General features: G+C 40.9%; 1 protein-coding gene across 2 annotated transcripts in view; it reads left to right on the forward strand.

The window, feature by feature from the left end:
- PDE11A (phosphodiesterase 11A) overlaps positions 1 to 19,439 on the forward strand; it is a 380,330-nt gene that overhangs the window by 335,011 nt on the left and 25,880 nt on the right. For both annotated transcript variants that reach the window (XM_057745497.1, XM_057745496.1), the window contains 4 exons: positions 869 to 946; positions 6,473 to 6,536; positions 12,589 to 12,663; positions 17,455 to 17,538. In XM_057745497.1, coding sequence (XP_057601480.1) covers positions 869 to 946; positions 6,473 to 6,536; positions 12,589 to 12,663; positions 17,455 to 17,538 — 301 coding nt within the window. The remainder of the gene's footprint in view (positions 1 to 868; positions 947 to 6,472; positions 6,537 to 12,588; positions 12,664 to 17,454; positions 17,539 to 19,439) is intronic.

A 19,439-nucleotide genomic window follows, 5' to 3' on the forward strand; every position in this document is an offset into this window, starting at 1 on the left:
CTCACTATAAAAATGAAAAATCATATAACTAGATTAAAGAAAGGTTTTGGAAATAGGAAGAAGTCACCCTATTTCCACAACTTGAGAAGATTCCCTTCTTGTCTTTTCCATATCTATACATTGCCAAATGTGTTTCCACATGCGTGTGTATCCAGCACCTAAAATGTGTAGACACTTAGGATAAACGCATTGCATGTCATCTCACTTAATCCTCCCAATCACTCTGTCAGCAAATAGGACCCCCAAGTTAGAGATCAGGAAATTGAGGCTCAGAGGGTTTAAGTGACTTCCCAAAGTTGCACAGCAAGGAAGTGACTGAGCTGATGTTTAAACACAGTTATTTCTGACTCCACAGCCTATGTGTTTAAGCACTGAAATGGTGAAATAGTTATTTTCTAACCTCTACAAAACTCTTTGTCCTGAATTTACTACCAGGGAGTTTATCTTATCTTGGATCGTCATGCAGCTCAGTTCTATGCTGAATGATAAAAGAACGTTCTGGAACTGTTCCCGCTTTTTATGTGTCCTTGCCTCCCTTCTCTGACTTTCAGTAGGAGTCACAGGGCTTCACATCAAGTAATCCCAAATGCGGGACCACACTCTTTTCTGTTTTATGGCTCGATAATCTCCTCTGTTGTAAATACATTTAGAAATGATGGTGGCTTTTTCTTGAAGCCTCAACATTTTTTAAAAAGTGATTTATTTTGATAGCAGTTTAGCCTCATGATTTCAAATATTAAGTTACTCGGTTGAGGTGGTCTTATATTTTCCTGTAACTGTGTTTATGTCACCGCACAGACTGAGAAATTTCATTCCAGGTTTGTTGTTTTTTTTTTTTTTTCCTCTTTTTTCATTTGATTTCATGCAGGAGGAGAACTGAATTCTTCGAACTTGTCGGTAAAGGAGCATATGACTGGAACATCAAAAACCATCGCGATATATTTCGGTAAGAAAAAGCTCTCGTTTATGTGTTTCTTCATTATTTGAAGATTTAGCCATGCTTTTGTGACAGTGCTAAAAGAACACAAGTGGTTTTTAAAGTAACAAAGCTTACATTCACAACGTTCAGAAATTAGTGGAATAATTAGAGAAAATATAAAGTATGTGTCTTTTCGTCTTCTAATTTATTTTATTTTGCCTCCTCTCCATAAATTTGCCTTCAGAATTTGAAAATGATGTTTGAATTGGTCCCGTTTCTGCAGGCGTGCAAATTGCAGGGGAGAGGAGATTTTTTAACCTCCGAAAACAGTTACACAGAACAAAGGGAAGTGGAGAGTGAAGTCTGGGGGGTTTTTTAGAGACAATAGGCATTGTAGATAGAAAACCAATCAAAAGATTTTGGTGCTGGAAATAAGGAATCTGTTCCAGAGTTTTCACAGGACTTCCTCCCAGTTGTTAAGAAAAAGCAGCAACAAACCATCATTTTTATGTGGCACCTTTTAACCACCTGATTGCCACCACTCCAGCTGGTTAGGCTCTATTCCTCTTCCCCTCATACCCTGTCCTTGCACTGTCCTCACCTCACCCATCCCCAGACGTTCGGGGGTCTTAATCCTGCTCCAGAGCTGTTAAGTATTTCTGGGAAAGCTTGTGAGGCCAGGATTCTGGGCTCAGTGTGCCTGCTCCACAGCAGGCAACCATCGGAATCGCCCCCAGTGGGATCTCTATCCCAGCCCCGGCCACATCCGCTGTGCAAGACCTCTGCCTCCATCTCAGAACACAGAGCCCTGCCTGCCCCTTCCCTTTGCAGCTGACCTCTCTTCTCGCTCTCTCACCAGAAGGTGCTCTACTTCTCCCCTCTCTGCCTTAATATGTCTCTGTGTTATCTTTACAGACCTTTTCTTCATCCTTTCCGGTGCGGTGGCGGGGCGGGGGGGCTGGCGATGGGTGAGGGTGGGAAGGATCCTTCCTGTCTTCAAAAGTAGCATCTCCGTTCGTGTCCTATTCCAGTCCCTCCAGCCTCCCCAACCACCCACCCTGACCCCTGAACTTGCTGTGTCAATTATACTCCTTTGGCTTGCATTTTCAAAATCCGGCCTTCGCCCCCCACCCGCCCCGGACGTGACCCTTCTGGGCCTAAAACATGCTTCTATCCCCTCAGTCAAAAAAAAAAAAAAAAAAAAATCATCCCTAAAATCCGCCTTCTCAAAGCCCAATCGTTTTCTCCTCTCCTACAATTCCACACTTCACTCACATTCCTTCTAACCTCTTGCAAGGGAATTTCTTTCTTTTTAAATCATGTTTAATTCCACAAGTAATGAAAGGAATATATTTTTCTGTAGCAAAGGAAAACATTACAGATAAACCCCCAGTTCTTTGAGCACTACTCCCAATTCCCATACTGTACACAGCTTTGCTCTGTTATCAACTCCTTGTTTCTTTTCAGACTATTGTCAAAGCATTTCCATACACGTGTACCCATGGGAAACATACTATTTAGTGCAGATTTGTTTGCTTGTTTTAACATAAATTATATACTTACATGTCAGTCTGAACGCGCTTGTTCACTCAACTGTATGCCTTGGAATTCTTCCCACGACCATACCAGTATCATCTTTGATTGTTGCATAGTTTTCCAAAGTATGAATTTACGGCAGAGTATTTAGCATGTAAAGTAAGTTCCTCTACTGAGGAATGTAGTTGCTGAAATGTAATTTCTGCACTTTTTGAAAGTCGCTGGTCATCTCCCAAGGATCAAATCCTACTGCCTTTGTTCTCTTCAGCTTCCTCCATCTCTTCGCAGCCCTAATTGTGGTGGCCTTTCCTCTCTTAAAACTCTTTCCTGCCTTGGCTTCTGCAAAGCCCCGTGCTCTTCTGGCTTTTCTACTTTCTTCTGACTCTTCCTTCTCCTATTTGTCTTTCTCTAATCCTTCCTCCTCCCGGCTACCCCCTAAATGTAATCATCCCTCAGGAATTCTCTCTTGTTCCTCAGCATCCTCACAAATGGTCCCACCGGGTTTCTTGGGTCTGGCCTCTCTCCTGAACACAACTCCAAAAATGCCAGTGCTCGTTCCGTGTCGCCACGTTGAGTGTTTTCCCACAGAGGTTTTCAAATTTTTTGGCAGGGAACCCCATATGTAAGAAAAATCTTATTTGGATGCACAGTACGTAAAGCAGAGGGGAGGTGTTTCAGGAACTCTCCTCTCCCCCCAGCTCTGCCCGCCCCCGCCATTTCACAGCTGGACCCTGACCATGTGCACGTTGTGGGAGGAGCCTCTGGGGGAGCCCTGCCTTAGAGAATTTTAAAATAGTAATAAAACCAACTAAAAGTTGCTCTGCTTTTTATCATCACCATGTGCCTGCAATCTAAACAATGTCAAAGATGAGACACTACTCCCAGAGAAAAATCTTTTGCTGGTATAAATTCTAAACAATGGCTGAGGTTACTGCTGAGTATCAAAATAATTGCTATGAAAGCTTCAAATTAGCACAGTATTACTTATCCTTTCATTGTGCATGTATCGTACATGTCAGTTAATTCCAAGAACGCCCAGTTATTCCATCAGCCCCTGGCACAGGTGGACTCGGGACACCCTTTCAAGAGTAAGTTCCTAACGGTTCGGAACGTTTTGCACTCAGTCCAGATGCAGTTTTTGTCTCCAGCCTCTGAGACTGTCACCTTTCTGCTTTTAAACAGTATATTCAGAATAAACAATGATAGCAGGGTGATGGTAAAGATAAAGAAACAGAACTTGAGTTACTTCCGTTCTGTCACTTTATCTTGACCATTTGGGGTCTGTATTTGTGTTTAAAATTTAAAACAGTGAAACAGTGTGCAGACTTCGAGGTGTAATCTTTTTGTATGGTAAGCATAAAATTCAGTTTGTATGTGTAACCTTTTACTGAATTTAAATATATCTTTTAAATTACAATGTATTCCTTTTGAGTTGCTAATGCTTTTAAAACTAGAGAAAAACAAGAAAATGATGATTATCACAAGATAATTATTGAAATAATTTTGGCGCCTAGAGGAGGAGAGGCATGTAACACTGAGCTCTTGCAAGTCTCAGATACCCTAGGAACACACCAACCTCTTCCCGCCCCACAGAGGACATTCCTGACTTGCATTCCTGCAATTGCACTACGCAGATTGCACCACCTAACTGTAAATCGGACTCAAGTTATGCAGACCTCAAACGGTTGCTACAAACTCCCTCCCTGCTCTCTTACTTTAGAGAAGGCCTTTCACGTATAGAAGCTTGATCTAAAAAGTAAGATCAAACTGCCCATTCGCCTCCTTCCGTTCGTTCTTCATTCGTAAGCTCCCAGCCCTGTCCTTGCCTTTCTTTCCCCTCTCCCCTTCTCTGTTTTATGCTCTTATCGATTTACACTTTCCTACTGTCTCTTTGCATCCATTCTCTTCTTCTTTAAACTATTTCCACATGTACCACCTAAAGTTCTCTCTTCGAAGCTCTGGCCAGTTTCCTCCTGAGGCCCCAACCTTAACTGACTCCCAACACCAGTTGGATAAAGCTTCCAGACCCCCCACCATCCTCCCTCCCAGTCTTTCTCTGTCTCGCTTCTCTGTACAGACTTTCGGTTCCACTGTAGAGTATTCACTGAAAGCAAAGACTCTTCTGTCAGACTGCATGGATCCCAGTCCTGGCTTTGATACCTCCTAGCAGTGTAAACGCAGACAAGGTACCTGACTTCTGTGATCTTGGAATGCAAAAGCACTATTTGCTTTGTAAAATGGAGATAATAGTAGTATCCCTATCCCTTATAGAGACTATATAAATCACCCTCTAATGCCTGTTCAATAAATGGTAGCTATAAGAATTCGCATCATCAGAGCACCTAGCAGATACTCAGTAAACTTGTTGATGGACTGACGAATGTTGATATGAATTTGAGAAGTAAGCTTCAAATTATTAAGCGGATGGAACGTAAGTAATTATCCAACTATGATACAAGTAGGCAACCTCACTGAGATTATTTCCTCTCTGGCAGAGAGACAACAAAGTCTAATGCATTACCTACAGTCTTATCCCTCTCTGGTACCAGCAGAACCTAAAATGAGAAGCACTGGAGTGTAGCAAGAGAGGCTCTGGCAGCTTTGCGATAAGCACAGAATCCTGAATCCTTTACTCACTTTGGGAAAGTTAATCTCTCCGTGTTGCCATTGACCTCTCTGTAAAATAGAAATAACAGCATATTGTGATGAAGAATCATTTCGTTAGTAGTTGGTTAGTAGGTAGTTGGTAAAGCACTTAGTACAGAGGCAGGAACATGTGAGCACTGTAGAAGTGCCTGTCACAGAAGATGAAGCCCAAGGAATAGACTGATGTGTCTCTTTGCACAGAGCTTAGCACAGGAGTGTTTGGAATTAGATGCTGCCTGACTCCATGAGGGCTGCTCACGCTGGTGCTGCCTGTTCGTGCTTTGAATGACCTATTGTTATCTGCTGGTCTGCCTTGTCCCCTGGAGGGGTTTCCTGGAGAAGTTACACAAACCCCACCACCATCCAGGCCTGCTCTGCCATCTGGGAAGCAGACATGTTTCCAAGGCATTCAAATCCGGCAGGGGATGTAATGTTAACACCTGACATCAGGAGGGCCCTCTGACCGTCAACAACACACCCCTTTCTTCCAAAAGGAGTTAGCCAAGATGTGGTTTCCCAGCTCAGATCCTTCGTTAGTTTTCATCACACGCTGCTGGTTTTAGTAAAAGAAAGCAGATTTTGGACAAAGCCTGATTCTTCCCTTCCCACCACATCCAATTAGAAGTACCAGAGCTATCTGCAATTTGTATTGTTCCCACTATTTTTTTTTTATATCTAGGTTTCAGTGTGGATTCTAGATTTCTACACTGATAGAAATCTGCCCCTCTAAAATCTGATTCAGATCTTTCCTATGCTTTCCTATGGGCTCAGATTAATGAAAGCTGTAGCTGAATATGTTTCTTCTTCGTAATGCTCATAAAACATGGTTGTAGCCAGGTAGTAAACTGGAGCGAAACTGCGTGGTTCTCCCCCATAAATCTTAGCTCCGTGGAGCCAGTGAAACTGCAGGAGCCTCTACAGGGGCATGTGGCTTGCCTCTCTGGTGTGGGTGTTCTTCCATGCCCATCAATCAGTGATACATGGGTAAATAGATTTATCAGCTGTGTATATAGTATTATATACTGATTCCCTTGCCGAGAGTTAAAAATAAAAAGCATCGTCCATTACAAATTATTTTAAGCAGAGCTTGCTTGGTTCAGGTATAGAGAAAGCAGTGCTTGGCTCTCCTTGATCTGCCGCAGACAAAACAAAAGGGCCACCGAGCGTGTGTGCAAGCTTTGTCTTCCGAAGCAGTGTGGCCGCCTGATGGAGATGCTAAACCTGGGACTATAAACAGTGCTGCCCTTGTTAAGGAAAAGAAGATGTGAGCTGGCCTCCATCCCATTTTATTTATTTATGTATCTAGGACGGGCTTGTTTAGGAATGCAACAAAAGATTATTCAGGCTGTTTTGTTTGGTTCTGTTTTTCAGATCAATGTTAATGACAGCCTGTGACCTTGGAGCCGTGACCAAACCGTGGGAGATCTCGAGACAGGCGAGTGGTGATTAATGGCAGGGCTCAGCCCAGGGGGGACTGGGGGGGGGTGGGGGGGACAGTATTCCCAGAGCCCTGTCTGCCAGGCACTGAAACCCAAGTCAATTTGCATCCGTATTAACGTGGTGTAAAAAATAGCAGGAGGCTTAGGGCGACGTAGTTTATTGCCCAGCCTTTCTTTATCGTGCTTCCACTGAGAAATAATATTTCTGACTCTGTAAGATTTTTTTTTAAGGCACTAAATCCAAATAACACTTTGACCATTTCTTAAGGCAGGAGTTTCAAACGTAGCGTTTTTGAATAGGTAACCATGTTTTAGCATAAGGTCCAGTTTTTCACATCTGAAGGAAAAAAAAAAAAACAAGGAGGTAAAAAAGAAATTCTGTTTTTCTTTTTCTTTAAAGTCTGTTTAGAGATCAGAGGGCCCTTTGGCTAAAGTGTGCTGTATCTAATTTAATTTGTACCCAATCTGGTTACACGGCCCAAAAGTGTTATTCCTAGAGCAAGAACAGTTTTTAATCCCATAACTACCCAACTTAAGACCCTTGATTACCTTGATAGTATTTGATTAATAGCTTTTTCAGTTTTATGAGGCACCTACTGGGTGGGCTGTGGGGTCTAAAATGATAACTTGGTATCCAAGGGAAAACTCAACATTTTAGGGAAAATAAGATACATTCATATAACAATAAAAAAACTAATATTTATTGACTAAGTAACTAATGTTAAATGACTGCTTTATAATATTATATCATTTAATCCTCGAAAATCCTCTGAGGTGGGTATCGTTACTGTAGGGGGCTGAATAATGGCAACCCAAAGACATCAGGTCCTAACCCCAGGAAGCTGTAAATGGTTTTTCCTTAGAAGGAAAAAGGGTCTTTGCAGATGTGATTAAGTTAAGGACCATCTTTATCATTATCAGCATCATTATCTAGATTATCCAGCTAGGCCTTAAATCCTTGAAAGAGAGAGGCACAGGGAGGAGGCACAGGGAGAAGGCACAGTCAAAAGAGGAGAAGATGTGTGACGACAAGGCAGAGATTGAGGGTGTGGCCACAGGCAGAGGGATGCTGGCAGCCCCCAGAAACTGTAAGAGGCAAGGTACAGACTCTCCTCTAGAGCCTCCAGAGCGTGGCCCTGCCAAGACTTCGATATCTGTCCAGTGGACTGATACGGAACTCCTGGCCTCCAGAACTATGAGAGAATACATTTCTGTTGCTTTAAGCCACCAAATTTGTGGTAATTTACGGCAGCACTAGGAAGCTAATACAGTGATTGTTCCTAATTCACCAATGGGAAAAAATGAGACTTAGAAAGGATACGTAGCCTGAGGCATATAGCTGGTAAGGGGTGGAGCTAGGAGTTCAAACCAAATGCCTTCATTCTTAGTGTTTTATGGTTTCTTACACAGGAGGCACCAAGTGGCATTTTTAAATGAAGCAAGTGTACTGGCAGAATAGGCTATGTTATCACTAAACTCAAAATCTCAGTGTTTTAAACCAACACATCACCTGGAGGCATGTGCCTCCGGGGTTGGCTGGCGCCTCTTTGTCCTCCTGCTGGACTGGGGCTGAAGGAGAGCCACTATCTGGATCATTCCAGCAGAGGCCCAGCTGGGTCTTGCACTGGAAGTTAAATGCCGTCCCACCTGCAGTTCATTGGCCAGAACTTGTCACAAGATCCCACCCAGCCAGGAAGTGCCCATCCTTCCATGTGCCCAGAAAGTAGAAAGCCAGAAATAGTTGGTGAAAACATGACCACCACAGTTTGCTCCTCTAATCATCAAAAATGTGATTCACTCTCCTTCCTGCAAGCAAAATATACTCATCCTCCCCTCCCAGGGAGATGACCCAAATATCCCAATAGTTGTGATATTAAGCTCGAAGTCCAGGGTCTCTGGGTGACAGGTGCTAATCTCTACAGCAAGTCTGGATGCAAACTAAAGAGCCACACACACCCAAAATGCAGCACATAACCACACACACCCACGCCACAGAGTAATCATGATGACACTCCCATTTAGAAAGGGAAGAGACGGTGGCAATATTTGGCAGTGAGGAGTCCACAGCAATTGCAAAACCCCACTGGGCATTCCCTGGGGGCACCCTCTACACTGTGGTGAGGCCTGACCTCAGGGAGATGCTCCCCAGTTCAGTATTTTCCATGGCCTTTAGATCCAGCCTGGGAAATTACTCCTTTTCCGTTATCCTCCTTGGCTAGATTGCAAGGCCAAGCAGCTTTCTCAGCCTGCTTGCCCCCTAAAGAAGGTTGAGGCTCCAAGCCTTGTTTTAAGTTTTAAGTAGTCAAAGGCTTGTGGGGCTAAATGCTTAAACCATCTTAAGCATTTAGGTAGCTTCTTAGATCTTTGATGCCAGTCATTTCTACACAGTTCAATTCAATATAAACTTCTTAGATCTGCTGTATTTCTTTGCTTCCCTATATTCTAGAACAAAGAAATATAGCATACATACATCTTCCTTTCAACAGTTAATTCCTAGTATTTTGGGCCTAACAGGTGCCAGTGAGAGAACCTTGTATAAATCATTTCTCTGGGCCACTTTGTCTAATTGAAGGGATGTCCTGTGCACCACCTAATTCATTCAAAGTTTGTAACAACGTGTGTACGGGCCATACCTTCCATATGATTCTTGTTGCAAGGCTGAGTCTTCATCGGCCTTTATCATTCAAAATGTATCTCAATTTTTATTTTCACAGTTTGGGACTAAGAAGCAGCTTCATATTCTATGCCTATAAGACCCTGAATTTGTGACTTTCTCTATTCCCTTTCATTCCTGGTTATACACCTGCCAAGGCTTTTCTGAGCTCACTTCTTCTAATACCTAGCAAGACAGTCGATAGCAACCATCACATGCTATTAGCTTTGTTCTCCAATCTCTTCCCCTAAGGCTATAAGTTCATTAGACACATTGTTTGTTTTCTGTCCATGAGAACTGTAGGAAGTATTTTGCCGCTGTGTAACCTGGATTATCAGCCTTATAGCTTCTAACAGCTGTTTCCTCACTGTTGTATAAATACCTGGCCCCCAAGCCAATGCCACATATTTTAGGGTCTTTTCCTTTCTTTTCTTTCCTCTCTTTCCCTTTCTCTCTTCTTTCCTTCCCTTCCTTTCTGTTTAATAGTAGTACCTCACTTCCATGCCAATTTTTGTTAGTCAAGGCTAAGCTAGGCTTTGCTGCAGTAACAAATATCTCAAAGTTTAGTTGCTTAGCACAAATGAAAGTTGATATCTAGCTCACATCACAGTTTAAAGCCGGTGGTGCAGTTTCCCTATAGCGTCGCCTCCAGTAAATAGCCGTGAAGGAGCCTTGGTTTTCGTTTCAGTGTGACGTGCCTGAAGTTACATAAAGCAGGTTATGGTGGAGGATTTGTGTGGTTGCATTGCTTAATTACATCTCTGCCCACCCTTCCCTTCCCCAGTGTAGAAAGGCCTCCCTTACGGTAAAGTTTGGAAATAAACTGCCAAGAATATGTAGGTGGCTATTCCAGGTATTGGGGAAAAGTGTAGTATTGGGAGTAGCCCCTATGATAGGAGTGGAAGGTAGTGGAGAATAAGAAACAGGGGAACTGGGGGGGAAATATAAAAGATTAGAAAGGGGGTGGATGAGGGATGCTGTGCCAGGGCCTTCAGGACCCCAGTGAAATGCATGGCACAACTAAAGGAGCAGCAGAAAGAGCCAGAAAGTGACAAGACAAAGTACTTGAAAAAGGTTTCTGCATTGAGATGATAGAACAAAGAGGCCCAGTGGCCACTTGTAGGTGGTCTTCTTGGTCACTGGTATAAATATTATTTTATTTTTAGGATTTGAACTTCTGCTGACCAGTGCAGAGACTCATGAGGTCAGGGAAATAAAACACAAAACCATCTTTTCCCAAATGTTTCCATCAGAAATCTTGTCACAACTCTAAACTGTAGATCTCATTTGTGTTTGTATCCGAATTGAATAGGTTAGGTATTTTCAAAAACATACTCACTTCTGATAGGATTTTAGGAAACATTTGGACAAAAGAATAGAAACTTCTTTTAAAAATTAAAATATATTTCCAGTTTCTTGGATGTTGTTTTTTTTTTTCATTCCCTTTCAACATGTTTTTTCTCTCATGTCTGTTTCACTTTGCCTTCCTCACGCACGTGACTCTCTGCATGTGGGGGTCCCCAGTCATCCCCCAAGGACTGATTAGCATCTCAATTTCCTTCCTTAATAAAAAACTCAATCAGGAGCCACTTAATAGTCTTGATTGGGTTTTTAAGGACACATGAAACGGCAGTACAAGTTGAGCTGTGAAAGAAGCACAGGGGAGATACCCAAGACCACTTTAGAAAGCCTGAGGACAAGGATTTTGTTTTAACTTCTTTGCTTTCCAGGGGCTACTGGCCTCTGCAGGACTCGTACCTCAGGGTGACCTAATATGCACACATACATTCTTTAGCACAAAAGATCCACCTCAGAGGAGTTCGAGGGACAGTTCTGGGAACTGAATAATGAGGCCAGGTCCTTAGGGGCCCATTTCTTCTCTAAAGGAAGGCCAGCGACCAACGAGAGAGACCTGGAGTGCTAATGTGAAGGGCGGTGGCAGAGACTGGAGAGAGAGAAGTGAACCGGGTCCTAGAAAAACTGAGTCAGTTCCAACTAGTTTTATGCTGTTGAATTTTTAAAATGTTAAAATCTGAACTGGCCATTCCATTTTTTGATAAATGACTGCATACTTGCTACTCTCGGCGGGGGGTGTGTGCGTGTGTGCGTTAGATATTGTTTTTAAGTTTTATCAGTGGTTATGATTTATGGTTGACAAATCTCTTGAGAGATATGCTTAGGTAAATTATCTTGATTTTCTGCACTTGACCAAAATTAAACCACTCTAACCTTTGCCAAACCTAAGATCCACATCTTTATAAGAGCATGGAATAAAAGAAAACCAGTCTGGGAATCCAGATCTTCTTGCCATCAAGTTGTCTGGGATTTCTTTTCTGCTCTTTTAATATTTTGTAAATCCAGCTAGTTCACCTCAGAGATATCCAAGATGTACACCATAGTTGCTGAAAATACCTGTTCAGCATGTATCTGTTGTATCAGTTTGCTTCCCATAAACTATCAGTAGAAGCACAGGGCTTGGGAAAGAAAAAAGTCTCTGTAAGATTGACCATGATCGATAGCTTCTGATCATCCACACTAATGGATGAAAAGTAGAAAAATATTTGTCCTTACTTTGGAAAAAATCTATGTGGTTTGGGGTAGAAAAGCCATTCCATTGTGCTTGTACCAACTAGAACCCACTGTAAATAAACACTGTTATTTAGTACATGGATTGAGACAGCCTGAAGACCAAATCACACTTTTTAAACTATATCATAACATACTGTAAAATTCTGATGTGAACAGTGAAATCTAGCATTAGTTCAGCCCCTTGACTGATTGCTACAGTAGGAAGTAAGGGTTGGGCCCTGGGGTTATCCATTCAGAGTGCACACAAATACTGGTAGGGGGACATGGTTAAGGTGTTTTTGTGATGGCAAGATGAAACCAAGCTAAAATACAAGTAGGCAACAAAGTAAAGAATTCTCATAGAAACAACCAAAAGTTGGCTGAATTATTATTACAAGTATAGTATAATACTATATTATAATAACATCAATTATTGGTAGGTTATCATTTGCTTCATTTTTCTGGATAAGAACATTTCCTGCTTTGAAGGTGGCAACCACGTGCCTCATCTGGATATGTAAGCTCTACTGTCAGAGATTGTCTATTGACATGTGTCTAAGAATACATTGCAACTGTACTTCAACTCTATTTCAATAAAAAATAAATAAAAATACGTTGCACAAGTTCTTCTGGTTAAAAGGAAATCAGTTTCATTGATTAAATTCTGTGATACCTTCAAACACAAAAGGTTGATGTACTTCCTCGTAAGCTTTTTAAATGATTGTCTGTCTCGAAGATAACCGCTATACACATATAAGCCAGAAATAACTTCTGCGTCTCATGATGAAGTACACATACCCATCAATTAAAATATTTCTGTGTTTCAGGTGGCTGAACTTGTAACCAGCGAGTTCTTTGAACAAGGAGATCGGGAGCGAGCAGAACTCAAACTCACTCCATCAGTAAGTTCGTCCTTTTCTTATGACGTGTTTACCTTTTTGAATGACATTTTCAAAAATCACTTCAAATCACACCTTGAAAATGGGAAAGACTGAGAATGGATTTAAGGAAGCACTCTTGAAAGTTTAAAACTTTAATTAAACTTAGATGCTAAACACTCTTTTTCCCAGGTTTCTGATTAAGAGGGCTGATCTATTTAACAAGCATTTCCTGTGCTCCCACACTGGGACAAGTAGGCACAAGGGAGGATCAGAGGAGTATCTGAATAACTCAAAGCCCAAGGCTGGAGTTTCATATGTAGTCAGTGGCTACTCTGAAACAGAAATACAGAAAAAAAGTGAAAGGCAAGCTGTCCAGCCTTGATGGGCTAGAACAGGCAGGTGCGGTAAATAATGGATATTCTGGATTTTATTTTGCAGTTTTGAACTTTCCAAAATCCCAAAAGCAAATCAAGTCTCTGTTTCTTTTCCTTTTTTGCAAAATGAAAATTTGCATCTGGGGAACTAGCTTCTGCTGATTGAAGTGCTATTGATATTGGATTCATCCATTCAATTATTACTTGAGATGCTTACTGTAGGCTAAGGAGGATGCTGTTCTTACTTATAGGGAGACAAAGACATAAATGCCTCAGTCACCACCCTCAAGGAGGAGGTGGCCTCTTTATTCTTAATGAATAAGTAGCTTAAAACATATCACCCAATGACTCTAAGAATGGTCTAGAGTATTCTAAAGCCTGCCACAGCACAGAAGAGTCAGTGCAGCTCAAGGAATGTGTCAATTGTCAAGACTGTCTGTTTATGAGGATTCGAATCAACTCAGTTTTGAATATTTGGAGTTATTTGTAAGATCTTCAAGTTTTAAAACACCTTTCTCTGCTGACATTTAAAGACAAGGAAAAGCAGCAGAACTAGCTCCTAGCTTAAAGAACTCACAGACTTACTAATTTTGGCTATTCTTTATTTGTTGTTTACTTATAAAGGTCAGAAGACTACATAAGTTAAAACACCCATCAATTACTTTAGTTTCCAAAGCAATATCTATTTATACTGTTTTCAAAACATCCCTTTTGGTTCTTCTTTGGTGATGCTAGATTGGGATACATAGTTAATGTGTAAAATGTAGTGCAATCCAAATTTCTGTCAGCTATATGTATGTCTAGCTTCAAATAGAAGCTTTCTCCTCTTTAAAAAAAACTGTTTCAGAGGCCTCCTCTGAAGGTTTACAATGCAGCAATATCACAGGTCATTTAATTAAGTGAAAAAAATACGAGTCAATTGCCAGCATTGGCAAGCTGGCAGGTGCAGTGGCGCAGCACTAAGGAACTTTTGTAGGCTCAGGTAAGGGTTTTTCTGGAGACATAAATGAAATTAATTTCGCAGTGGACACATAGCTATAAGTGTTGCTCTCTCCCCACAAAAGCCTACTTAACACAGCTGATGACCATCTCCTCAGGAGAGGCCTGACTGCTGTGGCAGGGGTATCCCCCATTAGTGCTTTTCCGGAAATGTCTGGAATTTCACACACCCAGATCGGACACCCGCTGTGTCCATTATTCCTTGATATTTAGGAATAAAATTGTCCAAGAGCCCTTTCAGGTATCATAGTAGTAAAGGTCACCAGACTAACTTCATGAAAACAAAGGCTAATCTGGGCTACATCCAGATTAATACTGGAAGCAGTGAGTCGGTTAATAGAACATGCTCGAACACCTTCAAGTATCAAGCATGAAGCTGGACGCAGCGCATCCAGCCACGAGCAAGGTACCATCTTCCCTGCCCTCAAGAAGCTTGTCAACTGGTGGGAAATATAGACATTAAATAAATAATCACTAATAATCAATTATAAGATACAAACTTCTATAAAGGAAAAACACAGGACAGAGAAGTATCTCACACTTCCACTCATCAAACATTTGTTAATAAATGACTAGTCCATTAGAGGGCTGGGATGGGGAGGGCGGGAGGGAGTCACGGGAGGGAGGGGATATGGGGACATATGTATAAATACAGCTGATTCACTTTGTTGTACAGCAGAAACTGGCGCAACAGTGTAAAGCAATTATATTCCAATAAAGAGCTAAAAAAATTATTTGCCATCTGATAATTTTTTTAAATCTTGTTTTCATTTAGATTTGTTTAGTTCCCAGGGAAGCTGAGCATTGTAATGCATTATTTGCAATTTTCATAAAAATTAAATCTTGACTTGCCAAAAATAAAAAGAAAGAAATGACTAGTCCAGAAATGATCCCTTACAGTTATGGTCAACTGATTTTGGCAAAGGTGCCAAGATAATGCAGTGGGGGAAAAATAATCTTTTCACCAAATGGCACAGGGACAACAGGATATCACATGCAAATGAAGATGGACCCTATCTCACAAACATACCCTAACACCAACTCAACATGTATCATAGACCTAAATGTTAGAGCTAAAACTACAAAACTCTTACAAGAAAGCAAGATATAAATCTTCTGGATTGGATTTGGCAATGGTGTCTTAGATATGACACCAAAAACACAAGAAACAAAAGATAAAGTAGAGAAATTGAACTTCATCAAAATTAAAAACTTTGCGTGTCAAAAGACACTATCAAAAAAGTGAAACGACAGCCCACAGAATTGGACAAATTATTCACAAAGCATGTATCTGTGTGGCCCTAGTAATTAGAATGTATAACAATTATTGCAACTCAACAATAGAAAGACAAATAACCCAATTTTTTAAATGGGTAAAGGATTTGAATAGACATTTTTCTAAAGAACATATATAAATGGCCAATAAGCACATGAAAAAAAAATGTTCAAAATCATTAGTCATGAGAGAACTACAAATCAAAGCCACAGTGAGATACCACTTCACACCCAGATGACTATAATCCAAAAGACAGACAATAGCAAGAGTTGGCAAGGATGTGGAGAAGCTGGAACTTTTTGTACATTGCTGGTGGGAATTTAAGTAACGCAGCTGCTTTGGAAAACAGTTTGGCAGTTCCTCAAAACCTTAAACACTAAGAGTTACCATGGGGCCAGCAATTCTACCTCTAGGTATAGCCCCAAGAGAAATGAAAACATACATCCACACATATAATATCCAAAAAGTCAAAACAACCCAAATGTCCATCCACTGATGAATGGATAAATAAAATGTGGCATATCTAATACAAGGGAGTATCATTTGGCAATAAAAATGATTGACGTGCTGATGCATGCTTGTAGGGGTAAACCTTGAAAACATAATGCTAAGTGAAAGAAGCTGGTCACAAAAGACCACATATCATATGATTCCCTTTACATGAACTGTGCAGAATGGGCAAATCTACAGAGACAGAGACTGGATTAGTGACTGCCTAAGTCTTGGAGGGTTTGGGGAAGAATGAATAGCAACTGCTAATTGGTATGTGATTTTTTTTCATTGGGGTGATAAAAATGTTCTAAAATTGACTGTGGTAACGGTTGCATAGTTAATTATTAATATACTAAAAACCAGTGAATTAAAAAAAAAATAAGTAACTGTATATTATGCACCAGAAACAGTCATTAAATAAATAAGAAAATTTCAGGTAACAATGAGAACTGTAGAGAGCATAAAACGGAATAATATTTTTTAAGGGAACATTTTGGACCAAGATTTCTGCAGTTCACAAGAAACAGCCCTTCCTCCAGCATATTTCACAGTCTTCTCCAAATGCCTGGTCCTCCTTCCTGATATTTACATTTCACATTGCAATCAAGGATGAGCGGAGCCTATGGGAGGCAGTGACCTTCTCCCTCATTTGGAGATATTTTCCTCAGCAGCGCCCTTCTGTCTTCTTGCAAGCCTTGGCAGCTAGTGATTTGGGCCCCAGCCACTCCCACCCTGTTCCTAAGTCGGAGGGATGCAGGATTTTTTCAGCATGTCTGGACCAAAGAGATTTCGTGAATCTGCCCTTACGACCTGTATGAATGCCACAATGATGCAGATGCCACATTTTATTTAAAGGAAAGATGAAACCTACTGTAAGTCAATAAGGCAGGGCAGGGTTGCTTCTTAGACCCCGGCCTTACGCTTTAAGAACAAAGGGAGGGACATTCTCACTGGCGTAGATGAGGCAGTGTTTGCCTGAGGAATCTCTTTTAGCCATCCAATTCCAACTGATTGTCTCTCTTTTTATGTCTGTCCAGCAGAAATATGCCACTTCTTTTTCTCAAAAATATGTCTAAATTTTCTAAACATCATAATATCATAAAGTGCAAAGGCTGGGAATGAGGAAAGGATGTGTACCTCCCCCATCATCCATCCAGTGATAGGTAAGAATTTAGGAGTTAATTAATGATAGGACCTTACTGAAAAATACACAAAATTGTCCCCACCCTGAAAAAATGAATACAAATAGCTTCTATTTAAAATGAAATTGCTTTTAAGGATCTTTTCCAATCTATCCCACCCTCTCTCGCTATAAAAATAAAACCCTGCACTATTTTTGTGGCAATAAAACATTTCCCCTTCCTTTGACTGGTATCCAATTCCCAGTGACCTGATGACTTGATTTAGTGGCAGTTACCTGTATCCGAAGACAGATTTTGGCCCCAAGGAGTTGCGTGCTATAAAGTTCAAATAAATTCGCTTACAAATCTCATAAAAAGAGGTGAAAATACTTTATTTCTCATCATAGATAAAGGAAAAGAAAGTACGTGTAAAGATTGATTGTGGCTTGCGTTCAGTTGGTAAAAATTGGATCACTGTGGCAAAGTGTTTGACAAAGCGCCCGTAAAAGACTCCAGTGTAATAAAGTAAGGTTCTCCTCCCCCATTCTAGGCTATTTTTGATCGGAACCGGAAGGACGAGCTGCCCCGATTGCAACTGGAGTGGATTGATAGCATCTGTATGCCTTTGTATCAGGTAATCGTGACTCGGGAGGGTCTGTGTGTCTTGACTGAGCCAGGGAAGAAGAGTGTATGTACCGCATTTTCAGAAGTCTTAGTTTTAGGACGCCCTTGCAGGGTATGTGTGTTGCCAAGAAAGGTCGCAGCTTATCTTATCTCAGATTTCTGATCGGTCCCCTGGGGAGAGTTGGCACTCAGCGGCCAGAGACCTGAGTTCTCCTTGGGCCTCAATTCCCTCATCTATAAACCAGGGATACGAATATTTTATCTCGGTATTTCCCAAACTGTGCCCCATGGGACATGAGTATCCAGCCACAGCCTAATGGGTATCTTTTCAGAAAGCTCTCAGTCCCGATAATTAGGGAACATCTCCTGCACGTTAAAAAACCTCAGAGTCGTCCTTCGGGAACACAACACATTCAACCGTGATTAATTCTGAATTTCTCAAACATTTGACCATGGAAATCTTTTTTTACCATTTTTCTTTTACTTTTACTAGTATCATGTGAGACATGCGAGTTGCATGAAACATGGTTTTCTGCTCTGACCCCACGGTCTGGGCCACGGGGTTTTGAGACACCCCTTCTATCCTAAACATCCACCTCTGTCCGAGACGCGTGACAAACAGCAACAACTGAACCCTGAGCGAGCTTTCCAGCTCTGCTGCAAGGGTTCGGGGCCCTGCTCCTGGCAAGGAGGCTAGTGTCATCAGCTTTGAATGTTCACCCTCCACTTTTTGAGTAGGATTAGGGCTGACATCGGTTAACACTCACAGTTTAGTGTACACTGGCTTTTAATTCCACTTCTAAGCATTTGCTTTGATGTGTAAAACCTGACGCGTTCTTTACCCCCTACCTACCTCAATCAGACTGAGCTGCTTTTTTAACTTCAGAGTGAGAAACACATGCAGGGAAAGCAAAACGGCTTCATTTCTCACTCTAACTCCATTAAAAACAAAGTATTGTTTCTTAAGGACCTCACAACCATTAAGTTTTAGGCTTATCTCTCGCTTCGTTTTCAGCACTTTTAGGAACTGCTGAGCCCTGTCACATTACTCTAAAAAAATAAAAAATAAAAAACCTAGAATACTGTCTTGAAGATGAAAATGTAATTTTTAATGACTATAAATAACGAAAGCAAATTCTTTTTTGTTTTATATTATCAATTAAATTCATGATAGCATAAAATCAGACAAGTAAAGCTTTAAAAGAATCTAAAATAGACTATCTTAGTTATACATGGGACATAATGCTCTTTTACTTAATAATGAAAGATGGGGTGAAAAATCAAGAATGGTGCCCACTTTATTATAAGAGAATCCTCAACTCTTTTCTCCCATCTGCTTCTCCCATCCTCACTCCTCTGGTGTCTCTGAATAAGCTGGGTCCCCATGTGTAAGGCCCATCACTGTTGGGTCAGGTATATCTTGCTTTGCTAAATTGACCTTGACTACCCCGTTGAATTATTTTAATGTTATTCACTTTCCTGTGCACACTTAGGCCATAAATGAGATGAATTCTTGCTATTAATAAATTCCTCTTACTGTGGGTAAAGCTTAGAAGGATGAAGACATGTATTTGTGGGGCTGATAAATTTTTGGTATTAGTCTGCAAAGCTACTTTGGAATGAACCCAATTCTACACACCCTTCCTATGTGATTAGTTACAGTAAATGCTGGAAGGACTCTCGTTTGCTTTTCCATGTTAATTTAAGTGTTTCATTACTGGTTCACAATCATTTGGGCTTATTTTTATACTTCCCATTAAATACTCTGAAATCTTCAGGTTAAAAAGGAAGTTACTTGAATTTAAAATGAAAATAGCAGTTTCCAGAATTTAATATTACCCCATCATATTATTTATTTTTCCTGATTTTTCGCATCTATTTTACTTGACCACCCGTCTCTGATGTTAGATA

This window comes from Hippopotamus amphibius, chromosome 8 (assembly GCF_030028045.1).
Source record: "Hippopotamus amphibius kiboko isolate mHipAmp2 chromosome 8, mHipAmp2.hap2, whole genome shotgun sequence".
Taxonomy (NCBI): domain Eukaryota; kingdom Metazoa; phylum Chordata; class Mammalia; order Artiodactyla; family Hippopotamidae; genus Hippopotamus; species Hippopotamus amphibius.